Source organism: Terrapene carolina, unplaced genomic scaffold (genome assembly GCF_002925995.2).
Source record: "Terrapene carolina triunguis isolate 2854851 unplaced genomic scaffold, T_m_triunguis-2.0 Scaffold30, whole genome shotgun sequence".
In the NCBI taxonomy this organism is placed as follows: domain Eukaryota; kingdom Metazoa; phylum Chordata; order Testudines; family Emydidae; genus Terrapene; species Terrapene triunguis.
In genome coordinates, this window is record NW_020664381.1 from 3,050,879 (window position 1) to 3,067,973 (window position 17,095).

At 41.3% G+C, this 17,095-nt stretch overlaps 1 protein-coding gene across 2 annotated transcripts in view; it reads left to right on the forward strand.

The window, feature by feature from the left end:
- LOC112117098 (Down syndrome cell adhesion molecule homolog) overlaps positions 1-17,095 on the forward strand; it is a 508,166-nt gene that overhangs the window by 368,365 nt on the left and 122,706 nt on the right. For both annotated transcript variants that reach the window (XM_029911462.1, XM_029911464.1), the window contains exons 10-12: positions 4,294-4,490; positions 9,226-9,322; positions 10,766-10,894. In XM_029911462.1, coding sequence (XP_029767322.1) covers positions 4,294-4,490; positions 9,226-9,322; positions 10,766-10,894 — 423 coding nt within the window. The remainder of the gene's footprint in view (positions 1-4,293; positions 4,491-9,225; positions 9,323-10,765; positions 10,895-17,095) is intronic.

The window sequence follows — 17,095 nt, forward strand, 5'->3', positions numbered from 1 at the left end:
TGAGTGACAGACGTCCTTCCTATTCGCAATTGCCCAGGCCCCCTTTCCTCCCATCCATTACTGCATAACAACCCTACAGCAAGGGTTGACATGGAAAGGTACTAGTTGTGTTTTTAACTGCCTGAATGGCTGATAGTGGAGACCTGAAATCATTTCTTTAAGATTTTTTTTCTGTCATACGCTTTCTTTATGATCTTCATATGAACATATTATCACAATAATATACTGTGTTTCTCCTATGCTCCCTCTCACACACACCCCCCCACACAACACGGAAGGTCTTTATTTTTTCATTACTTTCCAAGGCTTGGAGAGGGCTGAGGCAGTGAAGCAACATTTTTAGTCTCAGTCCAGAGCATTTGAAAGGGTTAATCCTTCGTCGCCTCTATCCACCGACACTCTTTATATCTGCCTGTCCTTATCCATTGACAGTCATGTCCACACCCTTTTATCCACCATTATTCCAAACACTGGATAGCAGGGTGTGACATTATTGACATAAACTGTGACCATATAGATCATTGTTGCAACCACTGTCATATATTTGCAGCAAATATTGTACAAAGGTTGTTGTTGAAAAGGTTATAATTTGCTGGTTTTGATTATGCTATCTGTATGTGTGTATCATTTTGTAGTAAAAGTTATGAATATTGGCTATGTACTTGTATCTCAATGTGTTTGATTTTAAGTAGCATTAGTGAAGCATTTGGTCAGCTTCTTGAGAAAGGAATCTGCAGATTAAGTGCCCAATCAAGAAACACTTAACTGACAATGGATTTTGGGAGACGCCAATCCACATCTGAGCTTTCCTGGGAACAGTTCAAAGTAACATGTAAACAATGCTTATGCTCTAATAAATTTGTTAGTCTCTAAGGTGCCATAAGTACTCCTGTTCTTTTTGCGGATACAGACTAACACGGCTGCTACTCTGAAACATGTAAACAATGGCATCGGCCTGTAAAGAAATGAGTCATGCATGGACATGTGACTTGCCCATGTGACTCCAAACTCCATCTTGCTGCTGTAATTTTCCACAGTAAGAACAAAGGGGTGTCCTTCCACATGGCAGAGAATATAAAAGGCAGCTGCATCATTTCCATTTTGTCTTCAATCCTTCTTCTTACCTCTGGAGTAACTTTGCTACAAACTGAAGCTCTGAACAAATGACTGAATGACCCATCCAAGCTGTGGATGTACTTCAGAAACTTGATTTGAGCCTGCAGTTTATTCCATCACTGTTACAAGCCTGAATCAAGAACTTTGCCATTACTGCATGTAATTGATTCCATTTAACCAATTCTAACTCTCATCTGTATTTCTTTCTTTTTATGAATAAACCTTTAGATTTTAGATTCTAAAGGATTGGCAACAGAGTGATTTGTGGGTAAGATTGGACTTATATATTGACCCGGGTCTGGGGCTTGGTCCTTTGGGATTGGGAGAACCTTTTTTCTTTTACTGGGGTGTTGGTTTTCATAAGCATTCATCCCCATAACGAGTGGCATTGGTGGTGATACTGGGAAACTGGAGTGTCTAAGGGAATTGCTTGTATGACTTCTGGTTAGCCAGTGGGGTGAGACCGAAGTCCTCTCTGTTTGGCTGATTTGGTATACCTTAATAATAAAGGAAACCCAGCTTTGGGCTGTAACTGCCCTGCTCTAAGCAATTTGTCCTGAATTGATGCTCTCAGTTGTGTCCTGCCAGAGGCAGCATCATTACAATGGCGACACTCCTCATATCTGCCTGTCCTTATCATTGACACTCATGTCCACATCCTTTTATCCACTGTTATTCCAAACACTGGATAGCAGGGTGAGGCACAACATGGCACCATTTTTTATACCTTGTGCCTGTGGTAGCCTATCGGGAAACCCAAGATCAGAGGACACATCTTCAAGATTGTACCCAAAATCCAATCTGTGGGCAAACCTACTTCCTGTCAGTGTAAAGATGGATGTGGCTCTCTTGAGCAGACTTACTTCAGTCCATTTCCTCAGATGGGGACTGTTTTTTCACTCTGCTCAGCCAACAGCTTAATGATGGTAGCACCCAGAAGAAGGGAACACTTAGCCTGCCTGGCTCCAAGATGAAGAAAAGGAAGCAGGCTTTGCTCCTTTCCTGGGAAGAAGCAGGAGGCTTGTGGCTGGTTTATCAGACAGACAGAAGGACCTCAGCCGCATCTCATTCTGATGCTGCAGCAGCAGCACAGGTCAGGCTGGGTTCTAATCACTGAATGGTTCTTTCTTCTCACCTGCTATGATCTCCATATAAACCGGGAGCCAGATGTGTGAGTGAATAAAGCACTTCTCCACTCCCTCAGGTGGCAACTCGGAGCAGAATCTAGGTGTATGTCTACACAGCATTTTGGAGATCACCTCCCAGCTAAAGTCAACCAACTTGGATTAGAGGGGCTCTTCCTAGCACTCTAAAAATATCTGTATAGAGAGCACTCTGAAGTTGTAGCTCAGGCTGGAGCAGGGCTCTGAAGCCCACACCCCTCCTTGACTCAGAGCCTGAGCTACAACTTAAAGTACTGTTTATACAGCTATTTTTAGAGCTCTAGCACAGGGGTTCTCAAACTGGGGGTCGGGACCCCTCAGGGGGCCGTGAGGTTATTACATGGGGGGTTGTGAGCTGTCAGCCTCCACCCCAAACCCCGCTTTGCCGCCAGGATTTATAATGGTGTTAAATATATAAACAAGTGTTTTTAATTTATAAGGGGGGGTCGCACTCAGAGACTTGCTATGTGAAAAGGGGTCACCAGTACAAAAGTTTGAGAGCCACTGCTCTAGCACAAGCCCTGCTAGCCCAGGGCTGTTGACGCAGGCTGGGTGGCTTGCTCCAAAATGCTGTGTAGAAAAGCCATAGGTGGTCAAGAGTGAGTGTAGTGTAGTGTGATATTCAGCAGCAGATCACAGCATTTGTGGCAGTGCTCACTTTTTGGCCAATGTGTGCGGAGGGGAGAGGCAGTGGCCCTGAGTTCATTCCAGATTCCACTTCACGGGCAACATGTCTGATTTCTCCACGGCCCATCCTGGCCTGCTTTAGAGCATGTTGTTCAGAAACTTACATATACAATTGGACACAAAGCTGATGCCACACTGTTCCTCTGTGTGGCTCTGCTGCTTCTTTCTTGTGATCAGGCTACTGTCAAAATTTAGGAGTCTTCTAAATGTCAGTTACCTTCTGGCTCACGAGACCAGAACAAGCAGAGCAGAGAGACAGTGCAGTGCAGCAACCACAAACTAACCCAGCACCCGGTGTGCTTGTTGGTGAGTCACTCAGCTGTGGTTTACTTTATTGCATCACCCAGTGTCAAAAGAAGGCAGAGATTTCAGGGTCTGATTTTGTTGAAATGGTATTTTGAGAGGAGGTTCAGTTTTGGATTTGTCAGTTCTGAGCTGGTCTTTTTAAGGAACCATGAGGGGAGGACATGCAGTAAAAGACTTCTGAGCACTACAGATAATTACATCTATGCCATAATGTAGATTTTGAAATGAAACTTGAAAATTGCATTTTCTTTATATAGATTGTGACAAAAGTAAGATTTTACAGCTTTTTTATTCTTCTTAGCCCTGTAGAGCCAACACAGCAGACACTTAGTGTGAATAGGCTGAAATCATGTCCAAACTGATTACTCAATATAGTAGGAGAAAATCAGGGTAGATTTAGCATCAGCTTTATATATAAACATGTGCAGTACATATGATAATTATGGTATATACTCTGCATACATAGATCATAAGTTCCTCTATGCAGCCATCTGTCTCTTGTGTTTTTGTACAGCTCCTAGCTTAATGGGGCTCTGATCTCCACTGTAATGCTGACAATAATGCAGAATATATTTATAAATAAATAAAAATGTAAATACGTGTCCCATTGGTCTTCCTCAGTCATTTCTGCTGAATCTCATCATAGTAGCATGGCACTGAGTATAAAGTTCTTCCATCACATCTTTACAGGCCACGGACCTGACTGCTTATGGCTCACGGTAATTTTCTGTATCTATGCATATTTTAATTTATTAAAGATAAGGATGGACTCAAGCTTCAAATCTAGATTCCTAGAACCCTAATGTGTGGGAAGAATTGTTTGGATCTCAGATGTTGGCTCAGGACCATCTTCAGCTAAAATATTATTTCTTATATTATATAAAAATGAAAATAAAGCCATTGTCTAAGTATTTGTGCTAGCTAGTGACATATCAAGAGCATGGCTGAGCCTGAGACTACGAGGCCAGACCTCAGTTACAATAGCTGTCTCACTGATGAGCTGCCTTGTTTTTGATTTTAGTTCCTGCTATGATCACTTCCTATCCAAACACCACTTTGGCAACACAGGGTCAAAAGAAGGAGATGAGCTGCACAGCACATGGAGAGAAACCCATCATAGTCCGCTGGGAGAAAGAGGATCGAATCATTAACCCTGAAATGTCCCGCTATCTTGTTTCCACCAAGGAAGTGGGTGATGAAGTCATCTCTACCCTGCAGGTACTAAAGCAAAGCAACCAATGACCTGTTTATACATTCTAGAGCATTGCTTGCTTCTATTTTTTATGGCTGAGGACACCAGGCACAGCTGCTCCCCCCCCCCGCCCCTTCCTGCCAATCTAAAAATAATGACTTTGGGTCTGATGCTCCTCTTTCTTATACCGGTTTGAAACAGGAGTAACCCCTCTGAAGTCAGTGGAGTCATATTGGTACAAAACCAGTGTATCAAGAGAATCAGGCCCTGTGTTTTTCAAGTGCCTTCTCTCCCTCTTCCCATCTGCGCTTCTAGTGGCACCCAGGCAGTCAGAGTAATAATCAGATAAAATGTCCATTACAATACCCTAAGCCAAGTGAGGTTAAAGGAAAAAGTGCCTCAGGGACATGAGAAGGACTTGCGCTGTGTTTGTTAATATTCAGCAGATACTGGATATTATAGCAAAAATCAGCCAGCCAGCTGGCAAGAAGTCATATTTCACAGCTTTGCTGTTACTTATGTGAAATACAGCTCTCTGGTGGTATCAGAGCTATGACTCTTGCTTTATCTGTCAAATATAGACAGGGCTCAGTTAAGCCAGAAGAGACTCCGTTGGAAAGGGTATGGGGAGGAGGTGTACCACCTTAATGGCATTAGTATCGCATGGGCAGTAGTGGGAGCAAGAGTAGAGGTAGCCCTTGCTAAACAAGTGAAGCTATCCTAGTGGGCTGGTGCCATGATCCTGCCCTCACTCTGCCAAGAAATGCATTCTGGATACAGTATCGTTTCTCATGGTGCTAGCTTGCCCCTTCTTCCATTACGGCAGCCTGCAGCCAAATAATGCTGCCTCCTGCACAAGTGTGCTAAGCAAGGGACAAAGGGCTTCTTGTGCCCTCTCCCCACTTCCAGCCTGCCATAGCCACAATGTGGCCTGGAGTCTGTATTACCAGTTCATGTATAACACACTATCCAAGTAGCTGAGACCAGGTGATGAATCCTAACATGGTTTTGTAATACGGCCCTTCTTAGTGTTGAAATTGACATCAGGACTAAGGACATCTGATGCTGCTGCACTTTTTGGCCCAAATACCCGGTATTTAAAGATTTAGATGGATGCCATGCCTAATGTAGCAATTGGAGCACCTTTCTTTGATCTTCTTTTACTTTTAAGTATTGTTTCCAGTGTGATTTGTCATCAGAATCCCTCCAGGCTCTAGATCCCTGGAAGTGCCGGTGTCTCCCCTTATCCCCCTCCTCTACATGGGAAGGGCACCAACAAGGCTCTTTCCCCCCCACTTCTCTCTGGGCAGCAGGGCTAAGCAACACTTCACTTTTCTGCAGCTCCTCTGTTGAGCTGCTACTGTATTCTATCTGGGGACGGATGGAAAGATGTAGTGGAGGAAGGACTGACAACATCTGCAAAGGGAGGGATAAAAGGAAGTGGGAGGTCTTTGGAAAGAAAAATATTTTTGGGAAGAAAATATATTCAGCAGATGGGAAGGATTAAGAAAAGACAAGATCAGGTGAATTAAACACCGAGTTTCATTTAAAACTCATCTATAAACATAAGTTACTAACCCGCATGTATATTTAGTAAAAACATGTTTTTACATGTATATTTAGTAATATATTAAAAAAAAAAATCCCACAGATTTTCAAAAAACCTTCCAAAGAAAACAATGCAAAACTTTCTCCATAAGTTGGCAAAATTATTTTAATTTTCCAGTATTGCTTTTCAGTTATACTATATAAAAAAAAGAGAGAGATGTTTTATATCAAACTCAAGGAAATAACTTTAGCTCTGTGATGATGCTAAGGTATACTCTCACAGTAAAATATCGCTCTTTCTTCACTAGCTGAAAGATGTTTTGGAGAATATCCAGTAAAGCTCCTGTTCTACTTTTGTTGAAGTCAATGTGAGTTTTGTCATTGACTTCAGTGAGAGAGGATAAGGTCCTAAGTGTGTGTGTGCATGTACGTATGCGATGAATAATATTTATTACATACAAATGAATCTATTGTGCAAATAGATACATTAGCATGGGTCCCTGCACCCACAACCATCTTGATGATTTTAGTGTGATTCCATCTGGGTGCACATGATAGCACTTCTGTGTGCAAGATTGGGGCATTAATCCCTTTCTTGGTTAGCAAATTGTTCATGAAATAATATGATAGTGATATATATATATATAGAGAGAGAGAGAGAGAGAGCTATAGATATAAATGCACAAAAAAAGTTATAAGAACATTCAGGTTGCAAAGTCAAGCTCTCAAAAGTTAAGAAATGTCAGAATTAAGGTTGCCTGTGCAACCTTAATTTGTCCCCCTCATAATCTTTAATTACATGATCACATAATGTTTTTTCCACAGGAAACCCTGCCTTATTCTGTGCATGGGATGGACAGTGCTCACTTAATGAACAGCTATTGAATATATAGATATATATTTTATTTTAATTGTTCTGTGTGGGGCCCAGGCCGTATTTACTGCACACTATTCAAACCCTGTTCTGAATAAAAAACTATTCATTTCCTCATAGGATTCTCTATGGCACTCATAATTATACTATCTGAGTGCTTCTCAAACATTAATTAATCTATCTTTACAGACAGCCAGGTGAGGTGAATCATAGACTATCAGGGTTGGAAAGGACCTCAGGAGGTCATCTAGTCTAACCCCCCTGCTTAAAGTAGGACCAATCCCCAGACAGATTTTTACCCCAGTTCCCTAAATGGCCCCCTCAAGGACTGAACTCACAATCCTGGGTTTAGCAGGCTAATGCTGAAACCACTGAGCTATCCCTCCCCCCACAAGTGGTGGTATTATCCCCATTTTACAGATGAGGAACTGAGGCGCAGAGAGATTATGATCAAATGTTTCCATTAATTTTGGGTGTCCATTTTAAGACACCTTCAACTTGATTTTTCAGAGTATGTAGCATTATAAGGCACTTTATATGTTAAAAGCACAGCTCCCATTGATTTCAGTTGCAGCTATGAGTGTTCAGGACTTCTGCAAATCAGATCCAAGGGTCTCAAATCAGGCACCCAGGAAATGAGAAAAACACAATTAGAGACCATCTGTGAAAAGTCTGGTTTAAGTGATTTGCCAAGTATTACCAGGGCCGCCCAGAGGATTCAAGGGCCTGGGGCAAAGCAATTTTGGGGGCCCCTTCCATAAAAAAAGTTGCAATACTATATTCTCATGGGGGCCCCTGCAGGGCCTGGGGCAAACTACCCCACCCCGGGCAGCCCTGAGTATTACATAAGAACTCTGGGACAGTGGCAGGGATAGAATCCAGTTCTCCAGGGCAGCATTCAGCTGCTTTAACCATGAGACCATCCTTTCACTTCCCACAGTTCCCTGCCCTCTCTATGTTAGAATCAGACAGTTGCCTTCTCCACACTGCCTGGATCACCAGCAGGGGAGTTATTGAGAGCACAGGAGAGACAGGTTCCTTTCTCTCCGTTCCTTTGCTTGGCCCCATGCTGGCCTGGAGCAGCTGGGAGCAGCCATTACAGGGAAACTCCAGCTTCTATGATGTAGCCCTGGGCTGGAAGGTGCACGCTCAGCCACTCTGTGGGTATGGCTCATGCAGAATCTGGTCAGCTCTAGGAGAAGAGAGAGGATGCAGCACGCTCAGTAAATTTGTGTGGACGGCTCATGTGCAGTTCTGTCACATGTAGGATCTGTGAGTGGACGATGCATGAGCAGTCTAGTCAGCACTTCGAGCTGGGAGAGGTTTGAACATGCTCAGTTAGGAGGCAGTCTGTGGAGATTTTAGCTGCTGAAGTCAGAGCTCTCTATTGTGCATTTACAAACTGGGATTTTTCAAAGTCTTATAACTTGGCTACATTTGGGTGGATTTTCAAGGGGATGAAAAAAAGGCACATCTGTGACACAGTCACTCCCCTGCCAAATTCCAGGTCCCTGTTCCAAAGCATGGGGATTGACCATTGTGACTGAAATTAAAAAAAAAAAAAAACAGTAGCCTGAGGCAGACACCTGGTATAAAAAAAATCTCAGCCCAAATTATTAAAGTCTGGCAAAGTTATAAGCAACAGGATCTTATAATGGGAAATGTTAGGCAAGCTTAATAATAGCTGGCTCTACCAGCTCCACCTATAAAATATGTACGTATATATATATAATGTATAGATATCATTACTATGGTGCTTATATCCAGAGTTTCCTGCAATAATTTGTGACACCGTACATTAAATTGCATTTATTATACATTTTTGACCACTTCACCTGCACTCTGCCCACAAATCCATCTCCACGAGGATTACTTCCAGATATTAAGTTGCTTCAAACATCTGCCATTCTCCTTTTAAAAAAACCAACCTGCCAAAGAAAAGTGTCTTTCATGCTTCCAAAGTAAAATATTAAAGTGATCTTAGGTGCAGAATAGGGAGTATTGAGCCCTGGATCAGTGAAAAATTAAAGATCTGACCTCATGTAACCCAACAGAGCTAAAAAAGGGTTCTACCACAGGAAAGGGGAGATGCCCAGCTTTCTAATAGATTTAGCTCTTGCCTCTAGTCTTGATAGATACCAGCTTTTTGGACCTTACACTCATGCCATTAATATTTATTCTGCATAGTTACATGTGTGTTTGTATATTCCATGTACACACACACATACAATATCTGTGTACTACTGCAAAGAGAAACAGTTTGTATCATTTTATGCTTACATTTATTTGTTTTCTGTACATATTGTTGAATCAATGGCTTCTTTTCAATCCACCTCTAGATTTTGCCAACTGTGCGTGAAGATTCTGGCTTCTTTTCCTGCCACGCTATCAATTCTTATGGGGAGGACCGTGGAATAATTCAGCTCACTGTGCAAGGTAGGAAGAGGACAACATAAGGAAAAAAACACAACTATTGTAGTACAGTAAGTGTATGCCATGCTCAGAAATCTGTTTTGGGGGGGAGGTTCTAGTCCCTAATTAAACATATTCCTAATTGTCAGAGAAATTAGAAGTTGCATCAGAATCTTAAACTCATGTTTTCTAGCACCATAGAATCAATCACAATGAAGCTTAAATTCCAGAGTCTTTGTAGAAATGTACAGATGAGTAAAGAGAGTATTTCTTATATTCACTAGTTGACAATCTACTTGTCAGACATAAAAATCCATCCAGCACATATACTGTAGGGATGGTATACTTGAGGTTTATTTATTTTTTAAATCAAAAAATGGTTTAAACTCAGGTGAAATAAAGCAAAAGCGATTTGATGTGATGTTTTTTCAGGAGAAATGTTAAACCTACTATATATTTAGAAACAAAATATTTCAAGTTTAATCAGTCAAAATAAATTTTAATATATTTGTGCAATTCAGGCTCCAGTAGCCTGTATCGCTTGGGGCTGGGTTCTCCCTCCTGTGGGGAGTTCAGTCGGGCAGACAGCAGCAGGTTGTGGAGTGGTTTAAGGTGATGGTATTTTAGATGCAGAGCAGAGGCAGAACTCAGCCACTGGCCACTGCTGGTTTGCCACATGACACTGGCTCATGTGCTTTTATGCCTTGGAGCATAACATTTCTAATACTTGCAAAAAATCTTTCTCCCAACCCTTGGTTCCCCGTGACTACAGGTTCCACAGCATGTCTGAACCAGCCCTGTCAAGAAATTCAGGAGGAAACTGGGAGCCAGATTCTCATTTGCCCTAAGGGTCCTTTATACTGCTCTGGCAATGTAAAGGGATCTTAAAGTGGGCATAAGCTATACATATATATATATATATATATATATATATATGCCACATTGTGTAACAGCATAAAGTGGGCTTAGTGTAAATGAGAATCAGGCCCTCAGTTTTGAACCCTTCTTTTATGAATTTATATTCAAAGGGTTGGGATTCTTATTCCCCCCAACCACCGATAGTTTAGCCCTAAAAGTACTGTCTTTATGTATATACCATCACATACATTCAAAATGTAGAAGTACCAATGCAGTGTGACAGTTATAGCCAGAACCTCCCCTGGCATGAATACTGCAAATGGGAGTAGAATTTAAGCAATACTACAATATGTTGTATCTATGCCGGTCTACCATTAGTTAGTAATCCAAGACAAATTCAGTCACTCTTATTTTGAAAAGTGACTTTTCCTTCCTCCACAGAATGTTCTTCAATGGGTGGTTAAATGAGTATAGATATTAATGAGGGAGCAGAGAAAATGGCATGAGATCATCCTGTTAACAGACCACATTAGAGCCATGCTCATTATTATAGCTTATGCTTAGTACCAGCACTCTTTTGACTAAAGCAGGGTCTGTCTGTTAACTCAGAGCCACCAGATCCTCCTGAAATAGAAATCCGAGAGGTGAGAGCACGCAGCATTGCCCTCAGATGGACCATGGGATTTGATGGAAATAGCCCGATCACAGGCTACGATATTGAATGCAAGAACAAGTCTGGTAAGAGAGAGTCTTCATTTGCAAGTGATCCATTTCTCATAACTTGTTTTTATTCCTTCATTATTTTGTTTGTACTGTAAACAGTGAATCAGAAATCAAAACATCTTGATGGAAATTCTTCCTCCACAGTCTGTTTATTTTTCTACAGTGGACTTTGTCTTTTGCCATTTCACTGTTTTTGATTTCTTGTATTATGACCATTTTGTTTATATTTGGATTGTTGCTCTTCCCTTTTTTTATTGGGATATGCACAGATTTCCTGATATAGCCTTAGCTATTCCACCTTGTGACTGCCACAATGGATGCTGAATGGTACTAGGCCATTATTATTACCTTTACCTCCTTCTGTTTTTTTCCCCCCCCACTGCCCATTTTTCCCAGGGGGGTAATTTCTCTCAACAGTGACCTTTTATCTGGAGTGACGAGCTACAGAAATTCTCTTCTGTTGTACGTAGGGTTGTGTGACGTTTCACCTGAACAGCAGGGTTAGGAGCCAAACTGCCGTCTTAGGAGTGTACTAGGATAGACAAAGCAAGCTGTATAGTAGCTTGCTGAGCCACCAACCTGAGTTTGCAGTAACCTCTGAAATGCTGCAAGGGACAGGCTAGTGGAACATATCTGCAGTACAACGTAAGCAGATATATTTCTGCTAGGTCAGCATTCAGCCATATCAACATGCAGCTCATAAGTAAAGCTGACCCATCTGTCTGTATCACTACAGGTGTGCTAATTCATATTCTTAAAGGGAAAATACAGAGACACAGTGACATTTTAAACTGTTAAATATATGAACTTTTGGATTAAATATCATAGCTCTGCCTCTGGGCTGAACTTCATTTGCTCTGTAACATAAAAGGTGCATGTTGGCTTGAGTTTCAACTGTGTTTGGACAGTTGGCAGAAAGCGTTACCGGTAAGGTCATGACATCACTTTCATTTATGCTTTCTCACATATAATATGTTGTTGCTGTATGTTATGCTACTGTGGTTAATTTAGTGTAGATGAAAGATGTGAGTCCATCTGTTTCACAAACATTTTATATACAAATTTGTAAGACATTACACACTCACAAATAAAGTCTTTCAAATTGTCGGGGGCAGGGGGAAGGAAAATAGGTATAGAAAATGCAAAAAAGATAAAGGATTATGGAGCAAAGCTGAAAGGGTCATTGGAGAATGGTGAGAACTTGAAGAACTGGAAGAAAATAAACATAACTCCTGGTTCAGGAAATCATCCCTAATCAGGAAAGAATTTGAAAACAGGTTTGTCTTTAAGCACATGTTCACGTTCCATTGAAGTCCATACAAGTTAAGGTTATGCTTAAAATTTAAGCCTATGTTTAAATACTCTTGTATATCACGGCCCAAGAAAGGACTAGGAAGGAAGCAGAAAATTATAGATGAATAAGATTCACCTTATTGATAAGTAAGCTTTAAAAGATATTTTAAAGGGATATTGAATTTCTTTGTTTGTTTTGTGTTGCTTCTCATCTTGGTATGTGTTGTACTCTGTCTATGGAGATAATCTGTGGACATAGTCTAACTGATTTGAATATATATGGTTATCCGTGCAAACATATTGCTGATGAAATTAATAATGAGAGAGTATTTGTAAAACATTATATTTTTAACTTTTTGAAACTGATAACTAATTGTACAAATTATATTCCACTATATGTCTTTAATATTTTGCATTTGATTCGTCTGTATTGTATTTTTCCTGTGCATAGGGTTGCCACTGTCCAGGTTTTCCCTGAATTGTTTCTTTTTTTGAGGTGGCTGTCCCAGGAAGTCTGTAAGGGTGCTCAGTACACAATACCAGCTGTTCAGTTTTATGGGTTCAGGATCATCCTGGACATCCCCGTTTGTGTAGCACAGAGGTAGCAATCCTACCTGTGCACGGTCTTTGATATGCAAAAATAGCATATAATATTACTATTGCTAGATTAGGAAGTGGGAGTTAGGGGGATGCTGTGCCGCAAAATAGAAGCAAACATCACACTTGGTAGAATAAACTTCTCATAAGTCAGGGTTTTTTATTTGTTTGTTTTTTTAAGGAGAAATGAGATTATTTAAAAATTGAAATTATACCAGTGAGTATGGTTCCCTAAAGATTATGGGCCAGATTCTCAGTCTATCATCCCTGGAAGCACAGCCCAGGATGTGCAGTTTAGCAGGTGATATGACTTTAAGTTATGTGTGCACTTCCATGTTTCTGGGTCTGGCTTTCCCTATCCACCTGTAATCCACTCCACCAACCCAAAAGAAGTGGAGTTTAGAATGCCATCCCTCCCTGACGCACCCTCCTACAACTCTGAGCCTACCCCTACACTGCTCAGGGAATCCCCTGCACCTGGAGACTTCCTGCCTGGAGCCATCCAACTGCTTTCCTCTCCTGCTAGGCTGGAGGAGTGATGTAAAGGGGCAAGATTGCAGCCCGGAATCAGGGTCTATATCTTCTCTACTAAATCTGGTGGAATCTTTTCAGGTGATAATACAGAGTGCATGCAAGGGGGAAGTAGTGAACACAATGTACTTGGATTTCAAAACTGCATCTGAACAATACCACATGATAAACCAGTAGCAAGGATAGCATAGTAGTTTAAAAAGTGGTTATGTAACTAGGGCACATTATACTAATAAAAGTTTGAGTCTGGAAAGAAAAAAGGAATGGTCTGGAGGAACTGGTGTATAAGACAAAACTTTAAAATCTGTATAGTGGTCATTTTCACTGAACTACTGTGCCCAATTTTTGGAAGATAGAAAGGCAACAAAAAATACGAAAGCACTGGTAAAGTTAACTTATGCAGAATGGCTGGGGAAAGCAATGCTGAAGAAAAAGAGAGTCAAGAGGGGTTATCGCTGCATTTTTTCAGATGTTAAGAGAGACAGTGATCTTAGGAAGATAAGATCCTTGAACTAATATTAAACCCAGTGCTTGGTGTACACAGACGAAAGAAGGAAATAACAGGCTAGAAGATAATTTAGGCAAAACATTCACACAGCAGATGATAAGCATCTGTAATACCCTACCAAGAATACAAGTGAAAATAACCAGCATAGTTATGTTTAAAGAGAATTAGATACTTAAGAAATAACACTGCAGGTTACTGATGGATATGCCAACTGACTACTTAGGTACCTGGGTCCTAGTGATTGTATAGCGGTCAGAGTGGTGACTAGAAACCAGAAGAGGTGATTCTTTTCCCACCTATTCTGGAACTACTGCTTAAAGTGAGAATTCATGAAAAGACCTCAGAACACTACTCTCCGAGCTATGGCTTTATGGCCATACACATTACACCCAACATGAACATGTGTACCATTGTTTTTTCTAATTATATTATACTTGAGTGTCTTATTTGCAAGTCTTAAAATGTGTGTCAGCCTAGAAATATCAGTTAATGAACAAAGCTCTACCTACAGTAAGCCTTAGGTGAATATTTAAAAATTTCATGGACAAGTCACTGGCGAAAAAAGGCTAAAGTCATAGGTCCAGCAAACCCCCAATCCAACCAGCAAGTCTTTCACAACCGTTCCTAAACAGTGACCCAATGTCATCTCCCTTTCTCTGATACCAAACCCACGTTAACACCCTCCAGTGAAACTTCATTCCAACTCTTGAGTAAACCACTTGTAATTGTTCTCAGAAAGCAACCAGATTTACTGCCACTTCCAGAATGACAGAAATGGCCACAAACCTTTGACAAACATCCTGAGCTCATCTTCTATCACCCAAACCTACCGCTGCCCAAGTAAGAAGCATTTGTAGCTCTGAAGCTCCTGCAATTTTAAAAGAGTACTGATAAGTAGTTAAACATGGGAAATCACAGAAGATAAGAATATTCAGTTTCCATGACTTCCATGAGAACATGAGTCAAAGGCCTTTTACATGAATGAATGAACTGTAGCAAAGGCAGAGGAGGATATGAGGGGCCCATTCAGGAGCAGCATGGGAAAGAAGCATTCTGCAGATTAAAATGGCATGCGGTGTTTAGTAATCTATTTTTGAAATTATTGCCCAATCACACTGCATAACATTGTCATTAGCCCTTTTCACTCTCACCATGATGTTTTTACTGTAGGCTTGATCCTGTACAATGCAGGTGCTGAATGTTGTGTTATAAGGTAAAGTGTGATGAGCAAGTCTGGGGAGCACAGGGCAACCTAGGACCATATAAAGGCAATCTCTGGTTTAGGCGCATCATAACATGGGAGCTCTCATGGCCCCACCCATGTACCATGGCCCTTTCCCCATTTGAAATGGCAGTGGGCCCCTCTCCTGTCACAGAAAGGCAGGGCAACATAAGAACGGCTGTACTGGGTCAGACCAATGATCCATCTAGCCCAGTATCTTGGTTTCCGACAGTGGCAGGTGCCAGATGCTTCTGAGGAAATGAACAGAATAGGACAAATATTGAGTGATTCACCCCCTGTCATCCAGTCCCAGCTTCTGGCAGTCAAAGGTTTAGGGACACAGAGCGCATAGGGTTGCATCCCTGATCATCTTGGCTAATAGGCACTGATGGACCTATCTTCCATGAACTGGTCTAATTCTTTTTTTAAAGCCAGTTATACTTTTGGCCTTTACAACATCCCCGGCAATGAGTTCCACAGGTTGACCGTGTTTTGTGTGAAGAAGTACTTCCTTATATTTGTGTTAAACCCGCTGCCTATTAATTTCACTGAGTGACCCCCAATGGTTTTTGTGTTATGTGAAGGGGTAAATAACACTTCCCTATTCACTTTCTCCACAATATTCATGATTTTATAGGCATCATGAGGCTCCCATCTCTCCACCAGGAATGGAAGCAGGGCCCACACCCTCTCTTCAGTGATGGCATCAAGGGGGGCTTCCCATACTTATTCCAACAACTGGGGTGTCACTGTTGGATCGGTGGGACTCTTATCCTCCTTCCACACACACAGTCCTCCAGGACAAAGGGTGGGGAGGGGTTGCAGGGCTCTCCAGAGGAGTTGGTGTTGGAATTAACACCTCATTGAGATGAATGGGGTAATTCACCCCTCTCTGAGCTGTTGTCTCTTTCCCTTCAGACTTAGGTAGACATTTTTTGCATCCTTTATATGTCCAATTTTCAAGCTTTTCTTTACAACCAGGTGGGCCAGAAACTTTTTTTAAAATAAAAGTTGAGATTTTGATATTATCACATGGCTTCAGGAACTAAGATTCCAGGCTTGGGCTGATAGTGCCTATCTGTGTCTTAATCCATCTATGGCCCAGGAACCTAACTTTGCAGTGAAATTACTGCTGTCTGGTGACCAAATTACTCCAGCCTTCTAGCAGGAGAAGGGACAAGGGGTAGGAGACACGATGTAACCAGGTGTCTCCTCATGCTTGATCTTATGTCTTCTCAAACATGTCCATTCTTTGTCCATACCCTGCCTATTTTTGACACTGCATCCTTGAATGTTAGAGAGCAAGGTGCACAAAGGGAGGATTATGCCTAGTGCTTAGCCTTCCTCATGCCCATACATAGACTCAGCTCACACTTGCATTTAAGCACAACAGCTCTGCATTCCTTGCTTCATGCTGTGCATGGATTTGCAGAATCAAGGTCTTTATCTGCAGCCTGACAAGAATAGCTTCAAGAAATCATACAGCTTTTAGCAGTGTGCCACAAATGTGTGCAGTTTTAAACAGTATCACTAGATGGCACCTCACACAAAAAATAGAAATTCACAACACTGGCTAAAATATTATATATACGATCTTTCTCCCAAATCAGAAGTAAAGTACAATATAAAACATACACCTCTACCCCAATATAACGCGACCCGATATAACGTGAATTCGGATATAACGCGGTAAAGCAGCCCTCCAGGGGGGGCGTGGCTGCGCACTCTGGCGGATCAAAGCAAGTTCGATATAACGCGGTTTCACCTATAATGCGGTAAGATTTTTTGGCTCCCGTGGACAGCATTATATCGGGGTAGAGGTGTATTTAGCCAAGCTAGAGTCTGTAAATGGACCTCTATGGGTCAATCAGTAGCTTAGGAATTAGTGAAAAATACAACACAGAGCTATGGATTTTCATAAACGCTTTCTGTTTATGTTCATTTTATACAGCACTGAGAATTGCCTGATTTAAAAAAAAAATCTCTTTGAGGGGGAAAAATGAACTGAAATTTTATGTTTTCTTTTTGCTTCATTTATGTATGGTTCTTACCTGTTCTGTATGTT